This window comes from Rhinopithecus roxellana, chromosome 5, assembly GCF_007565055.1.
Source record: "Rhinopithecus roxellana isolate Shanxi Qingling chromosome 5, ASM756505v1, whole genome shotgun sequence".
Taxonomy (NCBI): domain Eukaryota; kingdom Metazoa; phylum Chordata; class Mammalia; order Primates; family Cercopithecidae; genus Rhinopithecus; species Rhinopithecus roxellana.
The window spans coordinates 133,243,781-133,261,536 of NC_044553.1; the positions used below are offsets into that span (position 1 = coordinate 133,243,781).

The window sequence follows — 17,756 nt, forward strand, 5'->3', positions numbered from 1 at the left end:
CTATGGCTTCCTTATTGAAAGATGCAAATAAACCAGAACAATATACTTTGTTACTTTTAAAAAGAAAATAACAACATGCAACAGAAGCCATTCAATAGCTATCCAGAAATATATGTTAACTGAATGAACAAACCAATAAAAAAAGAAATCTTAGTGTATTATAATTAATCTCTGGCACCAGTCAATGACTCACTTAAGAAGGGCATAATGATGTGAAAATGTTACTGAGATGGTTCTCTTCTATAGCTAGAAATGAATGGAAATGTGCTTGTTTTTAAAGATCTGGTAAATTTGTACAATTAATTGTACAAAGTGAAGAGATTTTTATTTAAATTAAAAGTGCTTAATTATAGAATTAAAAAGAATTGCCAATTATTACTGCTGTGAATTCTTACCAAATACTACTTCTCATAGTGCTTTCTAGGCTTTACTGATGAATTAACAAACTGAATTCTAAAATTTTTGTCTATAAAATGACTAAGTAGTACTTGGCTACTGAGGAGATTCTTCCTAGATCATAAACATGGTTTAACTTCAGGGAGTGAAAATAATATTCCTCATTATTTTCCTTTCCTAATGATATAAATGGAAAAACTCTTGGCTGCTTAATCAAGAAAATAAAAGTGTTGTTGGGGGGTATCCAGGGTAGGGGCTGAATTGGTAGAAAAGAATCCATCCATAAATTTTTTTACTTTTTACCTATGAAGGATTCCAGCTTTATGGATACAGCTCACTGCTGAAACAATCTGAAATAGGTACCACACCACCATCTGCAGAGAAAAAATAAATATTTGGATTAGAAACGAAAAGTTCCATTTAAGTAAATACACACACATACACAAACAAACAAAACAAAGAAAGCTGCAACCAGAAGTTATGATTCAACATGACCTGACATCTCTTCTTTGCAGGTTGAGTAGGCAAAGAAAAGTGAAGGGGTAAAAAAACACAAAAAACAGGTTCCTCATAAAATCGTTCCAATGTCATTATAATATATAGTATGGTAAAGCAGACATGTGGAAAAACTCAGGAAGAATGCAAAGTTATAGAAAACTGGGCATACCAGTATGCAGTAATAGAACCAGGAAAGAAAGCCCACAGAGAATCATGATGTGGAGGTAAAACGTTTAGGAAGCAGCTATAGACAGCTTCCTTGTTAGAGGTTTCCTTTCTCATGAATATCAGAGCCTGGAAGGAGTCTGAACAAAAGGAAAAAAACACTCTTCATTATTGGAAGAGTAAATACAGAACTAGAATGCAAGAATTACAACACTACAATTCTAACTTCCTTCCATAGAAATATGAATTACCTCTTCCTCAAACAACTTGTCCTTCTGACGAAGGATTTTGTCATACAGGTTCCCTCCTGCAATTAAACAAGACACAGGTTTGAATTGCTTAATACAGATCAAAGCTTGGCTCCTGTTACAGGGTTTTTTAGGTGACACAAGGAAATGAAGGATTCCGCTTTCTCTCCATAGGCAACTACTTCTTTTGACTTTTCACGTGGGCACAAAACTCTTCCCATCTCTCAAGGACTGCATCAGAAATATTCTTCAAAGATCTCCCTAACACAAGAGGCTTAATAAAAAAAAAGACATTTTAAGAAAAGATGTAAGTAAAGACCATTCTTGTTGTTCCCAACAAGTATATTCAAAATCAGATTTCTTTTCTAGAACTCTCCTTTAAGAACTTAGAACAACTCTTAAGTTGTTACAAAATAATATTTTTGTAACAACTCTCCCAGTTGTGACTACTATAACATTTGGATTAGGCGGGCACAGTGGCTCAGGACTATAATCCCACAACTTTGGGAGGCTGAGGTGGGCGAATCGTTTGGGTTTGGGAATTCAAGACCAGCCTGGGCAACACGGCAAAACCCTATCTCTACCAAAAATACAAAAAATTAGCCAGGTGTGAGGGCACGTGCCTGTGGTCCCAACTAATCAGGAGGCTGAGGTGGGAGGATCGCCTGAGCCTGGCAGGCGGAGGTTGCAGTGAGCTGAGATCGCACCACTGCACTCCAGGCTGGGTGACAGTTGAGAGTCTATCTCAGGAAAAAAAGAAAAAAATTGGATTACACCTGTGATACAATGTTTTGTATTTATAGGGTATATATTGACAAATTTTCTACTTCACACCAAAAAATTTCCCAAAATTTAGGGTCTACCCCTAGACTGTTTCCTATCATTACTCTCTTTACTAATTCCTTCCTGTGGAATAAGTGTGAATTTACTTCTCTCTTTCCTTTATCTAGTAATACAGACCTCAAGTAATCACGGTTCATCTTACATCCCACCTGCAACTGTAACTTACACTTTAGCCCTGGGTAAGTTTTTACAACTTCTTTTCCCCTGCAACTTAGTAACTCAGTTTCAACAAATGTATCATTTGTTCCAGTTCTTCCTAATCACAAAAGAAGTTAACTTCCTAGGGCTTCTGCTACTTTGAAAATTTTTAACAGAATCTTGTACATGGCATTGATAACCAATGATCATAATATACAAGAGTTTATACAAGAAAGTTATAAGGGACGAACATGCTGGGACCTCTTTAGCATGCAGTTCAGAAAAGGGCTTTGGAGGTTCTCTTGTGCAATAAGATGATTAACAGCTAGTACAGTATGTAGCAAACACTTTCTACCTACCAAGTACTATGCATGTAATATAACAATCCTAGAAAGTAGGTACTGTTATCAACAAACTTTTTTTTTTGAGATGGAGTTTCGCTGTCACCAGGCTGTAGTGGCGTGATCTCCACTCACTGCAACCTCCAACTCCCTGGTTCAAGCGATTCTCCTGACTCAGCCTCCCCAGTAGCTGGGATTACAGGCACGCGCCACCATGTGCAGCTAATTTTTGTTATTTTTAGTAGAGACAGAGTTTCACCATGTTGGCCAGGATGGTCTCGATCTCCTGACCTCGTGATCAGCCCAACTCAGTCTCCCAAAGCATTGGGATTACAGGCGTGAGCCACCATGCCCAGCCTTTTTTTTTTTTTTTTTGAGACAGGGTCTGGCTCCATCGCCGAAGCTGGAGTGCAGTGGTCTGAGCTCACTGCAACTTCTGCCTCCCTGTCTCAAGCCATCCTCCCTCCTCAGCCTCCCAAGTCGCTGTGACTACAGGTGCATACCACCACACCCAGCTAATTTTTTGCATTTTTGGTAGCAACAGGGTTTTACTATGTTGCCTAGGCCTTCCTCGAACTCTTATGCTCAAATGATCTGCCTGTCTTGGTTTCCCAAAGTGCTGGAATTACAGGCGTGCACCACTGTCCCTGGCCAACAAACTCATTTTAAAATGAGGAAACTGCTGGGTGCAGTGGCTTAAGCCTGTAATCCCAGTACTTTGGGAGGCAGAGGTGGGTGGATCACCTGAGGTCAGGAGTTAGAGACGAGCCTGGCCAACATGGCAAAACCCTGTCTCTACTAAAACTACAAAAATTAGCTGGGCGTGGTGGCGCATGCCTGTAATCCCAGCTACTCAGGAGGCTGAGGCAGGAGAATCATTTGAACCCAGGAGGCGGAGATTGTCGTGAGCAAAGATGGCACCATTACACTCCAGCCTGGGCAACAAGAGTAAAACTTCGTCTCAAAAAAATAAATAAATAAAAATAAAGTGAGGAAACTGAGGCACAGGGAAGTTAAGTTTCTTGCCAAGGTTATAGAGCTAGAAAGTAGACAAACTTGGGTTTAGAGTCTATTTTCTTTAACAACTAGGCTATACTGCTATCTTACGAGCAAAATGATCTGAAGAAATCAGGGACCAGATAAATAGGGCCATGCTTTACCATATATCACTTTCACTCAGTTATGATCTTTGCACTACTTTTCAATAGAATAGCTTTAGCTGAAGACAATATAAATAAATATCACCTATAAGATATTATTAAATACTGTATCAAGTGCTGCCAAGCCACACTCTGGTTAACTAATGTCATTTCATGAAAAAAAACCTTGAAAAATAAATGTAAAATCCAACCGAAGAAAAGATAGTTTGAAAATGGAACTATAATCACAAGAGAAAATTTGGGTATGCAGGGGAAAAATCCCTCTCCTTATTTCGTTAACCAATTCAAAATTCTCCAAGGCCTGAAAAGTTTCTCTTAAACTCTAGACATTCATTTAAAGTTTTTATCACTGTATGTCTCTTCTTATATTCTTCTCCTCAAGGTAACTATGAATCTACGAAAGTCTTGCTGGAGAAAGTCCCACTGAACTCTATCTTACCATTACAATATTCCAGCTCAATCAGCAGGGTGGTATTGTCCATGAAGTGATTGTAGTAGGCAATAATGTTGTCATGCTGCAGCAGTGCCAGAATAACAATCTCATTCAAGGCATCACGACGTTCCTTCTCAGACAGCCGGGTCAAATCCACTTCCTTCCACACAACCAGTGAGTCATCCTAAACACAGTAACAGAGGTATTGTGCTTTTCCTCTTGCCTGGCAGCAAATGAATCCACACCTAGCTCTGTAAGCCTAGAAGCAAAACTACCTAAGAGGGGCAGAGACTGACTCCTCTTATTTTTTCTTTTTAACAGACTTTAAAGGTTATGTGTACAATTTATCATTATAATTTATTGCAGGACAGGGGAAGTAAAGCATTATGACGTCGTTGTCACACTCAATTTGCATGATGTCAGTTCCAGGTAAAAATATGGGCTGGGCATAGGTCTCAAAAAGATTCTATTGAGGATACTATGACAGGCTGCTAATCATGATGGTGATTATGGCAGGGCAAGAATACTGGAGAGGTAGAGAACTGGGGAGCAATTACCTATAGTCGGTCACAGCTTCTAAAATGAAAATACTAAACTTGCCTCTAGTTTTATAAATTTAGACTTCCCTAGTTTTATAAATTTAGACTTACCCTTTCTGGATAAGTCATGCCCCCTTTTGCAACTCTATAATCTCTCACACTTTTATGTATCACATTTTCTTCCATTCCTGAAAACTTACCTGTAGCTCCTGATGTCTACCATCTTTTTAGTTAGGACTACAGGCATGCACTGCCACACTCAGCTAAATTTTTTTTTTTTTTAAGAGATGGGGTATCACTGTGTTGCCCAGGCTGGTCTAGAACTCCTGGCCTCAAGCGACCTGACCACCTTGGCCTCCCAGGTGTTGGGATTACAGGCATGAGCCACTGTGCCTGGCCTCATATTTTGCTGACACTGCTTCCTAGCCCAGGAGCATCTCCACCAATGTAACCCTCCCCATCCTTTTGAATGCCTCTGCCAAGCCTTTACAATGTTTTTGGAAAGACTCTGATGAACCTTTTACTGTAACCATGCCTTTAATTTTTAGACCCCATACACTGAAATATTTGTCCATTCTTTTCATATCTCTACACATACAACTTAATGCTATGTGTTTACTAACAATGGCCAACTTATTTTCCTATTGAAATATAAGCTTCTAGAGGAAAAGAGTGCTTCTGAACTTCTGTAAATTCATAGATCTAATAAATATTTGGTGATATGGATAACGCTATGCAATTTTTGAGAAGTGTAATCAAATTTAACTCAAAACAAACCCAGTAATCAAGTTCAACAGGATAATAATAAAAAGGCAATGGGCAAGATGTGAGACTTTAGTTCTAGTCCAAGATTTACTTATAACTTAAGTGAGCAAGTCACTTAAGTATACTGTCTTAGTTTCTCTAACTAAAACATAGAAATAACAATCCTTATCTCCTCTTTCTCATTTTGGGTGCAAAAAAGAAAACAGACTACTAAGAATAACTAACTCTAACATCATACATTAACGTGGCATCAGGATAAAAAAGAACACTTAAAAATATTCTCTTGCAACCACTTCTCTCCTTCTCCATCTTTCAGCCTTAAAAGTATGCTGGCTTGGAACACACACCAGAACTGCAGATGGATGAATCACTTTCAGCAACCCCAGCAAGTTCTCATTAAATGTTTACCCTAAAGTAAGATTTTATGATCAAAACCAGTATATCGTTAGTTTTTGGAAGTAGAATCATCACTGCAGGGGTTTACACCAGTATATATTCTTAACTTGGGATTCCGTGATCCATGGATCTCTCCAAAGGATGTGCATATGTGCAAATGTGTTGATGGGGGGGGGGTAAGATTACTTTGCTTATGTTAGGTTCTCAAAGGGGTCCTTGTGCCCCCCAAATTAAGAACTAATGGCTCAGAATATACCAACAGAGTATTTCCCATGCATAAACCCTGTAGGATAAACACTGATAAAGAACCAACACACAAAGATCTTCCCAATGAGCTTCAAGAAAAGCTTCCAACTGAGTGATCACTGCTGAACTTAAAGATAATAACAAAAACTACGGAGGTGCCACCGGTGTGGGGATTTTGAAGCTATGCCCGTCCTCCTCACCCCGACCTTGGAGAACTATATATACAGCATGAGGGGAAAGAAGTTTTGGCAATACCTCACATTCGTATACCACTTTAATTTACAGAATAAGCGCCTTCGTTTCATTCTCAAGATAATCTTAAAAAAAAAAAAAGGATGATTTCCAGGTATTATCAGTAAGCCCATTTTCCAGATGGGGAAGCTAAAGCTCAGAGACGGTTAGGTGACTTAGGCCAATCAAAAATGACTAGTCAAACCAATGATCTTGCTAATTTCTAGTGCCGATGAATGGGAAGAGTGGTGAAGACCCTGAGACATATATCCTGTGGGCGCCTAAAGCACTAAGTTCACGACGCTGAGAAAGCGGGGCCGGGAAAAAGGGACTCGGGGCGACCCGACAGCGCCAGACAGGACGGCCGGTGCCGAGGGCCGCTACCTCGGTGCGGCGGTACAGCGTGGCTTCCCCGAAGGCGCCGCGGCCCAGGACGCGGATGGGGATGTAGTGCAGCTCCTCCTGCTCCGCCGCGCCGCCGCCAGCTCGCGGCCCCTGACTGGCGCTAGGCCCCGGACTCGAGTCCCCGCAACCCCCGGACTCGCTCCCAAAGTCCGAGTTGATGGAATCGCAGTGTCGTTCGTACTCGCCCAGCACCGACATGGCGGCGGCCGCGGGCCTTCGGGACCGGCCTGCGTATGCCCAGAGGCGCTGGCCGCGCTGCGTCCCGCTCGCTTCAGATGCCGGCCCGCGGATCCGTCAGCCCAGCAACCCCGCGAAACTCCATGGTGGCTCCTGCCCCCTGACCCGGAAGCAGTTCTCTGTGTTTCCGGCCCGGTTGAGTTTCCTCCGCGTTTGCTTGCCCGCTTGGCTAGTCCAGCGGCCAAGGCTTCCCGCTTTCGGGGAAGGCGTGCAAAGTGAGGCTTCGGGCTGGGATTGGCGGGCGCGTGGTAGGAACTGCGTGGAACCGAAGGGCTCCCACGGGAACAAGGGCATCACTGACAGTACGGCCTCTCGGGTCTGTTTACCCTCCTCTGCCTCTCTGGTCCGGTCCCCATACAACTTCGAGGTTCAGAGGTCGTCCAGTCTCATCCTGACGTGAGGTCTGTGACAAGAGGGTGATTGGGGAAGCATTCCCAGTGTACACCTTCTTTCCCCTTCCAACGCTGGACAGCATTCTTTTTTAGAAAGATAGTATAGTAAAGATAATATGGCCGGACAAGGTGGCTCACGCCTGTAATCTCAGCATGTTAGGAGGCCGAGGCGGGCGGATCACCTGAGGTCAGGCGTTTGAGACCAGCCTGGCCAACTGGTGAAACCACGTCTCTATAAAAATACAAAAATTAGCCAGGCGTGGTGGCAGGCACCTGTAATCCCAGCTACTTGAGAGGCTGCGGCTGGAGAATCAATTGAATCCGGAAGGAGGAGGTTGTAGTGAGCCGAGATCGCGCCACTACACTCCAGCCTGGATGACAGAGCGAGACTTTGTCTCAAAACAAAACAAAAAAAGAGTAATATAGACAGCCTAAATGTCCGCCTCCTGTCATCTCAGTCCCTGGTTCCAGTTCTTTCTCCCAGAGCCATCCTAAGTCCCTCCCTCTTCTACACAACTCCAAAAATATTTTAAGTCAACTCTCCCGACACTTTCCTTCTCCCCCGTCTTTTTCCAGGTTCAGTGTATTCAGATTTTTCCAGATCTTTGACCATATGATCTCATGAAACATTGAGCATTCGGTGCCATGCACTGTTTGGGAACAGGAGATCTGCAATAACATGCTCCCTACCATCAAGTAGGAAAGCAGCAATACGGTGAACAATAGGTGTTCCATCAGTTATGTGACCTTGGGCAACTTCTCATCTCCAAGCTTGTTTTTGAACTCTATAAAGTTGTGAGAATATGGTCTACATCACAGACATAACAGCTAACATTTATTGAGTGTTATGTTCTGGGTACTATGCTAAAGGTTTTTCACGTAATATCCCACATTATTATGTATTATACTATGTATTATGTATTATCCTAACATTCCCATTTTACAGAAACAGAGTCACCTAAGTTACCTGCTTAATGTGACAGACCTAGTAAGAGGGAGCTGGCAGGTTGAACCCAGCAATCTGAAAAAGCAGGATGTGATGGGGCTAAGAGAAAGCCATGTGACTAGCCGGGCGTGGTGGCTCATGCCTGTAATCCCAGCACTTTGGGAGGCCGAGGTGGGTTGATCACTTGAAGCCTGGAGTTCGATTCCAGCCTGGCCCACATGGTGAAACCCCGTCTCCACTAAAAACACAAAAATTAGCGGGTGTGCACATGCCTATAATCCCAGCTACTTGGGACGCTGAGGCACAAGAATTGCTTGAACCGGGGAGGCGGAGGTTGTAGTGAGCCAAGATCATGCCACTGCACTTGAGCCTGGGTAACAGAGCGAGAACCTGTCTCAAATAAATACATAAAAATAAATTGTGTCATATGGATTTATGAAAAGTTTCTACTTTAAGAGGGCTTACAATTCATGTAACAGAAAACCACCAGACAATTAAAACTGTTTGTATAAGGGCTATTAAAGTGCAAGATTCTAGAAAGGCATTTAGGAGGGGCATCTGTCCAAGCCAAACTTGCTGTGTGAGTGCAGGCTCCCTGGAGGAATATCTAAAATGTTAAGTCCAATGGTGGCTAAATAAACTAGAGACATCATTCCAGGCAAAGGCCATTCCATCTACATCCTCCTATTAATTAGAAGGCACTTTGAGGATAGGTATTGCCTCTTGTTTATCTAGATAAACTCGAGTTTAGTTTGGCTTAAATCTGTTAATTCTATTAACTGTTAATTTTGTTATTCTTGGTTAATCTGTTAAACAGAAAAGATGCTCAATAGTTTCTCAGTTGAATGGGAAAAAAAAATACTTAAAATTGGGAATGTTGACTTTCAAAGAGGCTGAATAGATTTCAGCCTAAGCTTTAAAAATTTATTTTTTTCTGGCACCTTTGCAACAAGGAACTAGTTTTCTATAACTTGGTTGGCCTGAAACTGAATTGTTCTAATGATAATGCATGGATACTATAAGCTTAGAAGAAACATGTCCTATTACAGAGCAGAGACATTCCTGCTGAATTCTTCATTATACTGGATCTAACTGAAACTAATTGTCTTACCTTTGAATATTCATAAGTTCAAAAATAGTCAACATTTATTCTAATGGTATAACTTTTTTTTTTTTTTTGGAGACAGTCTCACTCTGCACCCAGGCTGACTGCAGTGGCATGATCTCAGCTCACTGCAACCTCCACTTCCCAGGTTCAAGTGATTCTCATGCCTCAGCCTCCTGAGTAGCTGAGATTACAAGCATCTGCCACCACACCCAGCTAATTTTCGTATTTTTAGTAGAGAGGGGGGTTCTGCCATGTTGGCCAGGCTGGTCTCGAACTCCTGACCTCAAGTGATTGGCCTGCCAAAATGTTGGGATTACAGGCGTGAGCCACTGCGCCTGGCCAAGGTGTAAAATTTTAAAGCACCTTTGGCTGAAACCAAACTATTTCCACATTTTACTCTAACAAGTGAATGGTTAGAATGCTATTTTGCAGAAGTTTCCAATTTGTGAATGGCAAATTCCCAGGGGCCATAGAGTTACTGTCAAGATGAAAGAATCTACCAAAGACCAACCCAAGTTTATACCCTTCACTGTCTGCCACAGTAGCCACTAGCTACATGTAGCTACTAAACACTTGAATTGTGGCTAGTCTAATTTTAAGCTATCGATGTGGTATAGCTTGAAGTACACACTGGATTTTCAAGATTTTACATGAAAAGTGGAATACAAAACATCTCCTTAACCATATATATATATATATATATATATATATATTTTTTTTTTTTTTTTTTTTTTTTTTTGAGACGGAGTCTCGCTCTGTCGCCCAGGCTGGAGTTCAGTGGCCAGATCTCAGCTCACTGCAAGCTCTGCCTCCCGGGTTCCCGCCATTCTCCTGCCTCAGCCTCCGGAGTAGCTGGGACTACAGGCGCCCGCCACCTCGCCCGGCTAGTTTTTTGTATTTTTTTAGTAGAGACGGGGTTTCACCGTGTTAGCCAGGATGCTCTCTATCTCCTCATCTCGTGATCCGCCCGTCTCGGCCTCCCAAAGTGCTGGGATTACAGGCTTCAGCCACCGCGCCCGGCCACCATTTTTATATTAACTATATGTTGAAATAATATTTTGGGTATATTAGGTTAAATATACTACTAAAAATAATTTTCGGCTGGGCGCGGTGGCTCATGCCTATAATCCCAGCACTCTGGAAGGCTGAGGTGAGCAGACCACGAAGTCAGGAGTTCGAGACCATCCTGGCCAACATGGTGAAACCCCGTCTCTACTAAAAATATAAAAATTACCTGGGTGTGGTGGCATGTTCCTGTAATCCCAGCTACTCGGAGGCTGGAGAATCAGCAAATTTTACCTATTTTTACTTCTTTAATGTGATACTAGAAAATTTAAAATTATACATGCATCTCAACATTATATGAGACATCACTGCAACAGACTGAATAAATGATTTATAAAGCATGTATTGGGCTGGGTGTGGTGGCTCACGCCTGTAATCCCAGCACTTTGTGAGGCTGAGGTGGGTGGATCACGAGGTTGGGAGTTTAAGACCAGCCTGGCCAACATGGTGAAACTCCATCTCTGCTAAAAATACAAAATTAGCTGGGCGTGGTGGTGCATGCCTGTAATCCCAGCTACTCAGGAGGCTGAGGCAGAATTGCTTGAACCCGGGAGGCAGAGGTTGTGGTGAGCCAAAATGGCACCATTGCACTCCAGCCTGGGCAACAAGAGTGAAACTCCGTCTCAAAAGAAAAAAAAAGAAAAAAAAATTATACCCAAATAATGGGAACCACTACTTTACAGACTATGGATTCATAATAAAATTTATGTGAGGGAGAACAGAGATAAGAGGATAAATATGAGGCCAGCCAGTCAGTGTGCAAAGCACTTCATATTGGGTCTTGGAAAGCTTTGTGAAAAATGTTCAACTGTAAGTGAAAGGAGAGGAGAAAAGGCCTTTACCTCCTGGAGTGGGGTTTTGCATTGGATATGATAGGCCTAAAAAGTGAGTCCTGAAGGGTCATATATTGGGGGGGGTGGTGTTTTAGGCTTTTAGGAATGAAAGGCAAGGGAGATGGCTTTCTGTAGGAGTGATTCTATGTAGTTGCAATTTTAATTGCAAAAACCGCAATCGCTTTTGAGCGAACCTAATAGTAACAGTTTCCAAAAGAGAGAAGATAGAATAAAATGCCTAGCTTACAGAACCATATTTGGTCTGAGGATGCAAAATTAAGGATTCTTAATTATATATATATATAAAATGTACATATATTACATACAAAAAATATAATCTTTTACTAGCTCATATAAACTATCGATCTGCAGTAACTGAAGAATGTAACAATATTTTTTCTCTAATTCATCAGGTATCATTTGCCATAATTTAAAATGGAGAAATATGGAAGAATTATCGCCAATCCAGACATAGAAGTACTCAAGAGTAACAGAACGTACACCTAAAATGGTTTCTGCTAGCCTTTATTTGAGAAAATTTACACAAAAATCCCCAATCCAACATTTACAAGTGAATCTGTATAAATCCCGTATGCCTCTTTCCCAAACAAACCGAAAAATGGCTTTATAACAGGGGTCCATGACAATGGTATACAAGGCTCACTTAAACTGCATCATTCTCATACAGACCATTTTGGATAATATGCTCAAAAATGGAGGAAAGCACATAACACCCCTGATTTTAAAGCTTATTTGCTCTTGTGTCAGTCTTTTGTCAAAGGCAAATACTTTTACTTTTTGGATAAAACCAAGGTATAATATCAATTAACTTTTAAACCAAAAGCACAAAATGTCCCAGTTGATAGGCATGAGTAAAGAGAAGGGACATGAAAGAATGTCATCTCCTACAAAGCTTAAGTTTAGGGTCACACTTGGGAACAAAAGCATCAACAACATAAAATATTCTCTTCTCCTATCTTCTTGACATTTTGTCACATCAGAAGAACATAACTAACAGAGTAGCTTTCATTGCTCCTAAAAAGGGGAAAGGCACCAGTCAGAAATGGGAAAGAAAATCTTGTTAGGCTAATGGTACGTAATAGAATTTCACATTTAAAAGTTTAAAGATGGAGGATGGGCATGGTGGCTCACGCGTATAATCCCAGCACTTTGGGAGGCTGAAGCAGGCGGATCACTTGAGGTCAGGAGTTCGAGACCAGCCTGGCCAATATGGTGAAACTCTGTCTACTAAAAATATAAAAATTAGCCAGGCGTGGTGGTGTGCGCCTGTATTCCCAGCTACTCAGGAGGCTGAGGCAGAATTGCTTGAACCTAGGAGGTGAAGGTTGCAGCGAGCCAAGATAGCGCCATTGCACTCCAGCCTGGGCATCGCAGCAAGACTCCGTCCCCCCAGGGAAAAAAAAAAAAGTTTCAGGATGGATCTTAACCCACATATTATTTTCTCTACTTGGATGCATCCTCTGTGACTTAGTATATGTAATACTACAGATAGACTTTCAATGTTTGCTGCCTATGCTAAGGATCTGCAGCCAGGTTCTCAGAAGCAGTACCTACCAATTCTCAACAGCAGATGGCAATGTTGTACAAGTTAACGACAGAACTACTTTTATGCCACGTGAGAGGAAGATAAACGGGGGAAAAACGGTTTGAGTTCATAGTAGCAGGAACATTAACACAATAGCCTGAGATTTTTAACAACATAACTCATTCCCTCTTCTACCTTTGTACTTTATCCAGGTTAACACATCAAGGTTCTCCAGTATTCTGCTTCTTTACTGTAAGATACATGTAATTATTGTGACTGTGATTAAACAAGCCCTGTAATAGTCAGCAGGGTTAAAAAGAGATTACAGAAAGGATAATTTCCTACCTACTTTCTTGGGAGATGTGGGAAAGATTTCAAGTCACAACATTTTTCATAAATTTATAAACATGGTCATTTATATCCACATTTTCTCTTATTTACATTAGTTTTGGCCCTTAGGCACCTCATACTCCTACAGTGATTATTGGCTTTGCATTCTTAACATGTATTTTTAAGTATTTACTGTCTTAATGGCCCTCCTAGATGTCTATTTTATACATTGTATCTCTTAATTCTCCAGATGGAACACCGAAGGACAGGAATTAAGTGACTGGCCATGCAAGAGTTGGAAATTTTATTTATTTTTCCTTGGTATAAGTTATGTCAAAAATTCAAGCAACCACGTATCTAACAGAGGAATTTTATCTAGGATATATTAAAAAAAAAACTCAAAACTCAATAGTAAAAAGAATAGATGACCTAAATAGAAAATAGACAAAAGACCTGAACAGACATTTCACCAAAGAGGATACATAGATGGCAAATCAGCACATGAAAAGATACTCAACATGATTAGCCATTGGAAAATGCAAATTAAAACCACATGTGGTGTTATTACACACATCTGTGTGAATGGTTAAGATAAAAAATAGTAATACCAAACGCTGGTGAGGATGTGAAGAAACTGGATCAATCATACATTGCTGTATGAATTGTATGAGTGGCTGTATGTAAAAGGTACAGCCACTCTGGAAAAAGAGTAGGGTAGTTTCTTACAAAAATATACATGTTTACCATACAACCCAACAATGCCCTTTTGAGCATTTATCCCAGAAAATGAAAATGTATGTTCACATAAAAACCTGTACATGAATGTTCATAGCAGCTTTATTAGTAAGGGCAAAAAACTGAAAACAACTCTTATGTCCTTTAGTGGGTGAATGGTTAAGCAAACTGTGGTACATCCATACCATGGAATACTACTCAGCAATCAAAAGGAACTGCGCAGACTTCACCACGATGCAACATATGCATGTAAGAAATCTGTACTTATACCCCCTAAATATATAAAAATTTTTAAAAGAAAAAAAGGAAGAAACTATTGATACATGCAACAACTTGGATGGATTTCAAGGGAATTATGCTGAATAAAAAAAGTCAACCTCATAAGATTACGTTCTGTATGATTCTGTTCACACAACATTTTTGAAATGACAAAATTACAGAGATGGAGGACAGAACAGTGGTAGCCACAGGTTGGGGTGAGGGTATAAGAAAGGGATGTGGCTGTGGCTATAAAAGGGCAGTGGAAGGGATTCATGTGACAGAACTGTTCTGTCTCTTGTGATGGTGGTCACATGAATCTACACGTGATAATATTGCATATAATTAAATACACGAAAAAAGTTCAAGCAGTTAAGCACAAATATTTTAATTGTCTAAAATGACATTTTCTTTAAGCGTTATCTACAGTTCAAAGCTCACTTTTATAAGGTGTCACATCCATCACCATTTTAAGACAAAATCATGAAAAGGTATCACCAGAACCTACGTAAACATTTCAGCTAAGGGTAAAGAGAAAGTTAAGGGTGTTTTCATAAGGAAATTGAAAGAGGGCAATCCCAATGAAGTCAACATGGTCACACAAAAATCTTGGTAAAAGAACTAGAATGGAAGCCCAAGCTGCTGAGCAAGTGGGAGAAGAAAAGAAAACATACCCCAAACAGATCACACAAGGGAACCCAGGACAAATGCTGACTTTGGCATTATCTAGGTAACCCCTATTTTTTTGTCATAGGTGACTCTAATAATAGACCTATTGTTGCAAAACCAGTCAAAATCCTACCAAATTAAAAAGTCCCTCATTGACTTGTTGGGTGTAGGTGGTACCCCATGTCCTCCCACACCAAAAGAGATTAGTTCTGGCAAGAAAGCTCCAACATGCCTTGATGGTGCTGTTGGTAGGATGCCTTAGGCCAGGCACGTCCCAGCGATGTTCTGCTGGCTGAGGTACAAGGTGGGAGGAGAATATGCCTCATTCATTACTCAATCAACTTCTTGGCCTTGAAAAAGCGTCGTAGGTAGAAGACCTGCCAGGTGGCTAGTCCAATGAGGCAGAACATTGAAAAGATGCTGAAGTATAGGACCCGAGTGTTTGTTGACTCTAAAAAAAACAAAAACATTGTAAACATAATGAGTGAGCCTCCTCAGCTGGCTAAACAATGGCAGGGGAGGGGTGCAAAGGCAATTAATTAACTTCACTCTGTCCCTAGGTCTAATAGTAGGATTTCAGATAATTTTTTTTTTTTAAGTTCATTATCCTGGCTGGGCGTGGTGGCTCACGCCTGTAATCCCAGCACTTTGGGAGGCTGAGGCAGGCGGATCATGAAGTCAGGAGATCGAGACCATCCTGGCTAACTCTGTCTCTACTGAAAATATGAACAATTAGCCAGGCACGGTGGCACGCGCCTATAGTCCCAGCTACTTGGGAGGCTGAGGCAGGAAAATCGCTTGAACCCAGGAGGTGGAGGTTGCAGTGAGCCAATATCACACCACCGTACTCCAGCCTGAGCCACAGAGCGAGACTCCATCTCAAAAATAAATAAATAAAAGTTCATTATCCTACATATAAATGTTGAAAATAACAAAGATTGCCTTTATCAATTTGATATGGGTATAGACTAATTGAGGATGCTGTCAACTGCCTATCACAGTAGCAATTTCTACTCTCTTGAAAATCTAACAAGGCTCATTTACCTTTAGCAGCAACAACAGTGAAGTAAGCAATTTCCCTTCCATATACCTGCCTTGGCAAAACTGAGAAAAGGATACACCAGAATTGAAAGTTTGGAGACTGTCTCATTTATGGATCACTTAAGAAGTAAGAGTCGCCTTCCCCCTCACCGTTGGTATCACGCATCTCCTCTTCTCTCTTCTTCATGTAGGCAAAATCATTAACAATAGATTCTGAAAGGTCTTCTAGGCGTCGCAGCTCTACCTCTAACGGTTTGAGCTTCTCAACTTTTGCAATCTGGAAAAGAATGGAATATTTTCAGCTCTCTGAAAACACTGCTTCAGTCAAGAATACAAAGAAGGCAACAGAAGAGTCTTTTTTAAAGTTTCACCAGATTTAAATTCTCTCCTATCAATCATCCTAACATATTTTAAAATTTGGGCTTGTTTCGTTCCCTATAGACTATATCTTTCCATTTCAGACCTTTTTTTATACTTTAATTTTGACTAAAATCTCTTGACAAGTAACATAATAACCGCAGGCTATAAAGCAAGATATACTATTGTCTCAAGATTTTTTACTTTTTTTTTGAGACAGAGTCTTATTCTGTTGCCCAGACTGCAGTGCAGTGGCATAGTCTTGGCTCACTGCAGGCTTGACCTCCTGGGCTCAAGCAATCCTCTTGCCTCAGCATCCCGAGTAGCTGGGACCACAGTCATGCAGCGCCACACCCAGCTAATTTTTGCACTTTTTGTAGAGATGGGGTTTTGCCATGTTGCCCAGGCTGGTCTCGAACTCCTAAGCTCAAGCAATCTGTCCACCTCAGCCTCCCAAAGTGTTGGGACTACAAGTGTGAACCACCATGCCCAGCTGATTTTTGACTTTAGTAAAGCACTTTACTTTGCCCTTCCACTCATGTCTAAGAAGTAAACAACATTATTAATATAATAAATGTGAAGTCATATTAGGTCAAACCTGGTTTTAGAAGAAAAACCACTAAATTCATTAAACCTTTGACAGTACATATGAATGTGAGCATGTGTTATTACAGCATTAAAGTAATACTTCAAAATACACAATTAGAGAATTCTGGTTTGTTCATATAAATCCTACAACAACTTTTAAGGTTTAGTATCAGAGCTCAGATGTGAGAAAACTGCACTGAATTTTTTATGTATTTTTTTTCTTTTAGAATGACACAGTTATCAAAAGAAATCTCCAAGGAATTCCCCGTATGCTGAGGAATGAAGGACGTGAGAAAGAAATTAACTGTCTTCTTTTCTCAAGTTAGATCCCTAAGAAAACTCTTAAGAGTATCTAATAACTAGAGGCATCTATCACACCAAAGATGGCACTATTCTATGTTTTTTTCTTATCAATCTTAGATTATGCTTTGCTTTAAAATGGGATACACCACCAGAGCTTTCCAGATTTTTTTTTTTTGAGATGGAGTCTCACTCTCTTGCCAGGCTAGAGTGCAGTGGCATAATTTTGGCTCACTGCAACCTCCACCTCCCGGGTTCAAGTGATTCTCCTACCTCAGCCTCCTAAGTAGCTGGGACTACAGGCATGCGCCACCACACCCGGCTAATTTTTTGTATTTTTAGTAGAGGTGGGGTTTCACCACGTTGGCCAGGATGGTCTTGATCTCTTGACCTCGTGATCTACCTGCCTCGGCCTCCCAAAGTGCTGAGATTACAGGCGTGAGCCATCATGCCTGGCCAGCTTTCTAGATCTTAAAACTTTTACATACCAGTTGCTCTTAAAGTTTCCACATAGAGAATTCTTTAATAATTATCTTTCTTTCTTTCA

General features: G+C 40.9%; 2 protein-coding genes across 4 annotated transcripts in view; both read right to left on the bottom strand.

Annotated features, from left to right (window-relative positions):
- The window catches only part of NEK9 (NIMA related kinase 9), a 45,272-nt gene extending 38,111 nt beyond the window's left edge, over window positions 1-7,161 (bottom strand). For all 3 annotated transcript variants that reach the window (XM_010382667.2, XM_010382666.2, XM_010382665.2), the window contains exons 1-4: window positions 6,784-7,161; window positions 4,229-4,406; window positions 1,311-1,366; window positions 700-770 (exon numbers count right to left, since the gene is read on the bottom strand). In XM_010382667.2, the coding sequence (XP_010380969.1) occupies window positions 700-770; window positions 1,311-1,366; window positions 4,229-4,406; window positions 6,784-7,002 (524 nt within the window). In that variant the 5' untranslated portion in view covers window positions 7,003-7,161. The remainder of the gene's footprint in view (window positions 1-699; window positions 771-1,310; window positions 1,367-4,228; window positions 4,407-6,783) is intronic.
- A 4,733-nt stretch (window positions 7,162-11,894) lies between these two features.
- TMED10 (transmembrane p24 trafficking protein 10) overlaps window positions 11,895-17,756 on the bottom strand; it is a 44,160-nt gene continuing 38,298 nt past the window's right edge. The window contains exons 4-5 of the mRNA XM_010382669.2: window positions 16,115-16,241; window positions 11,895-15,374 (exon numbers count right to left, since the gene is read on the bottom strand). Coding sequence (XP_010380971.1) covers window positions 15,253-15,374; window positions 16,115-16,241 — 249 coding nt within the window. The 3' untranslated portion in view covers window positions 11,895-15,252. The remainder of the gene's footprint in view (window positions 15,375-16,114; window positions 16,242-17,756) is intronic.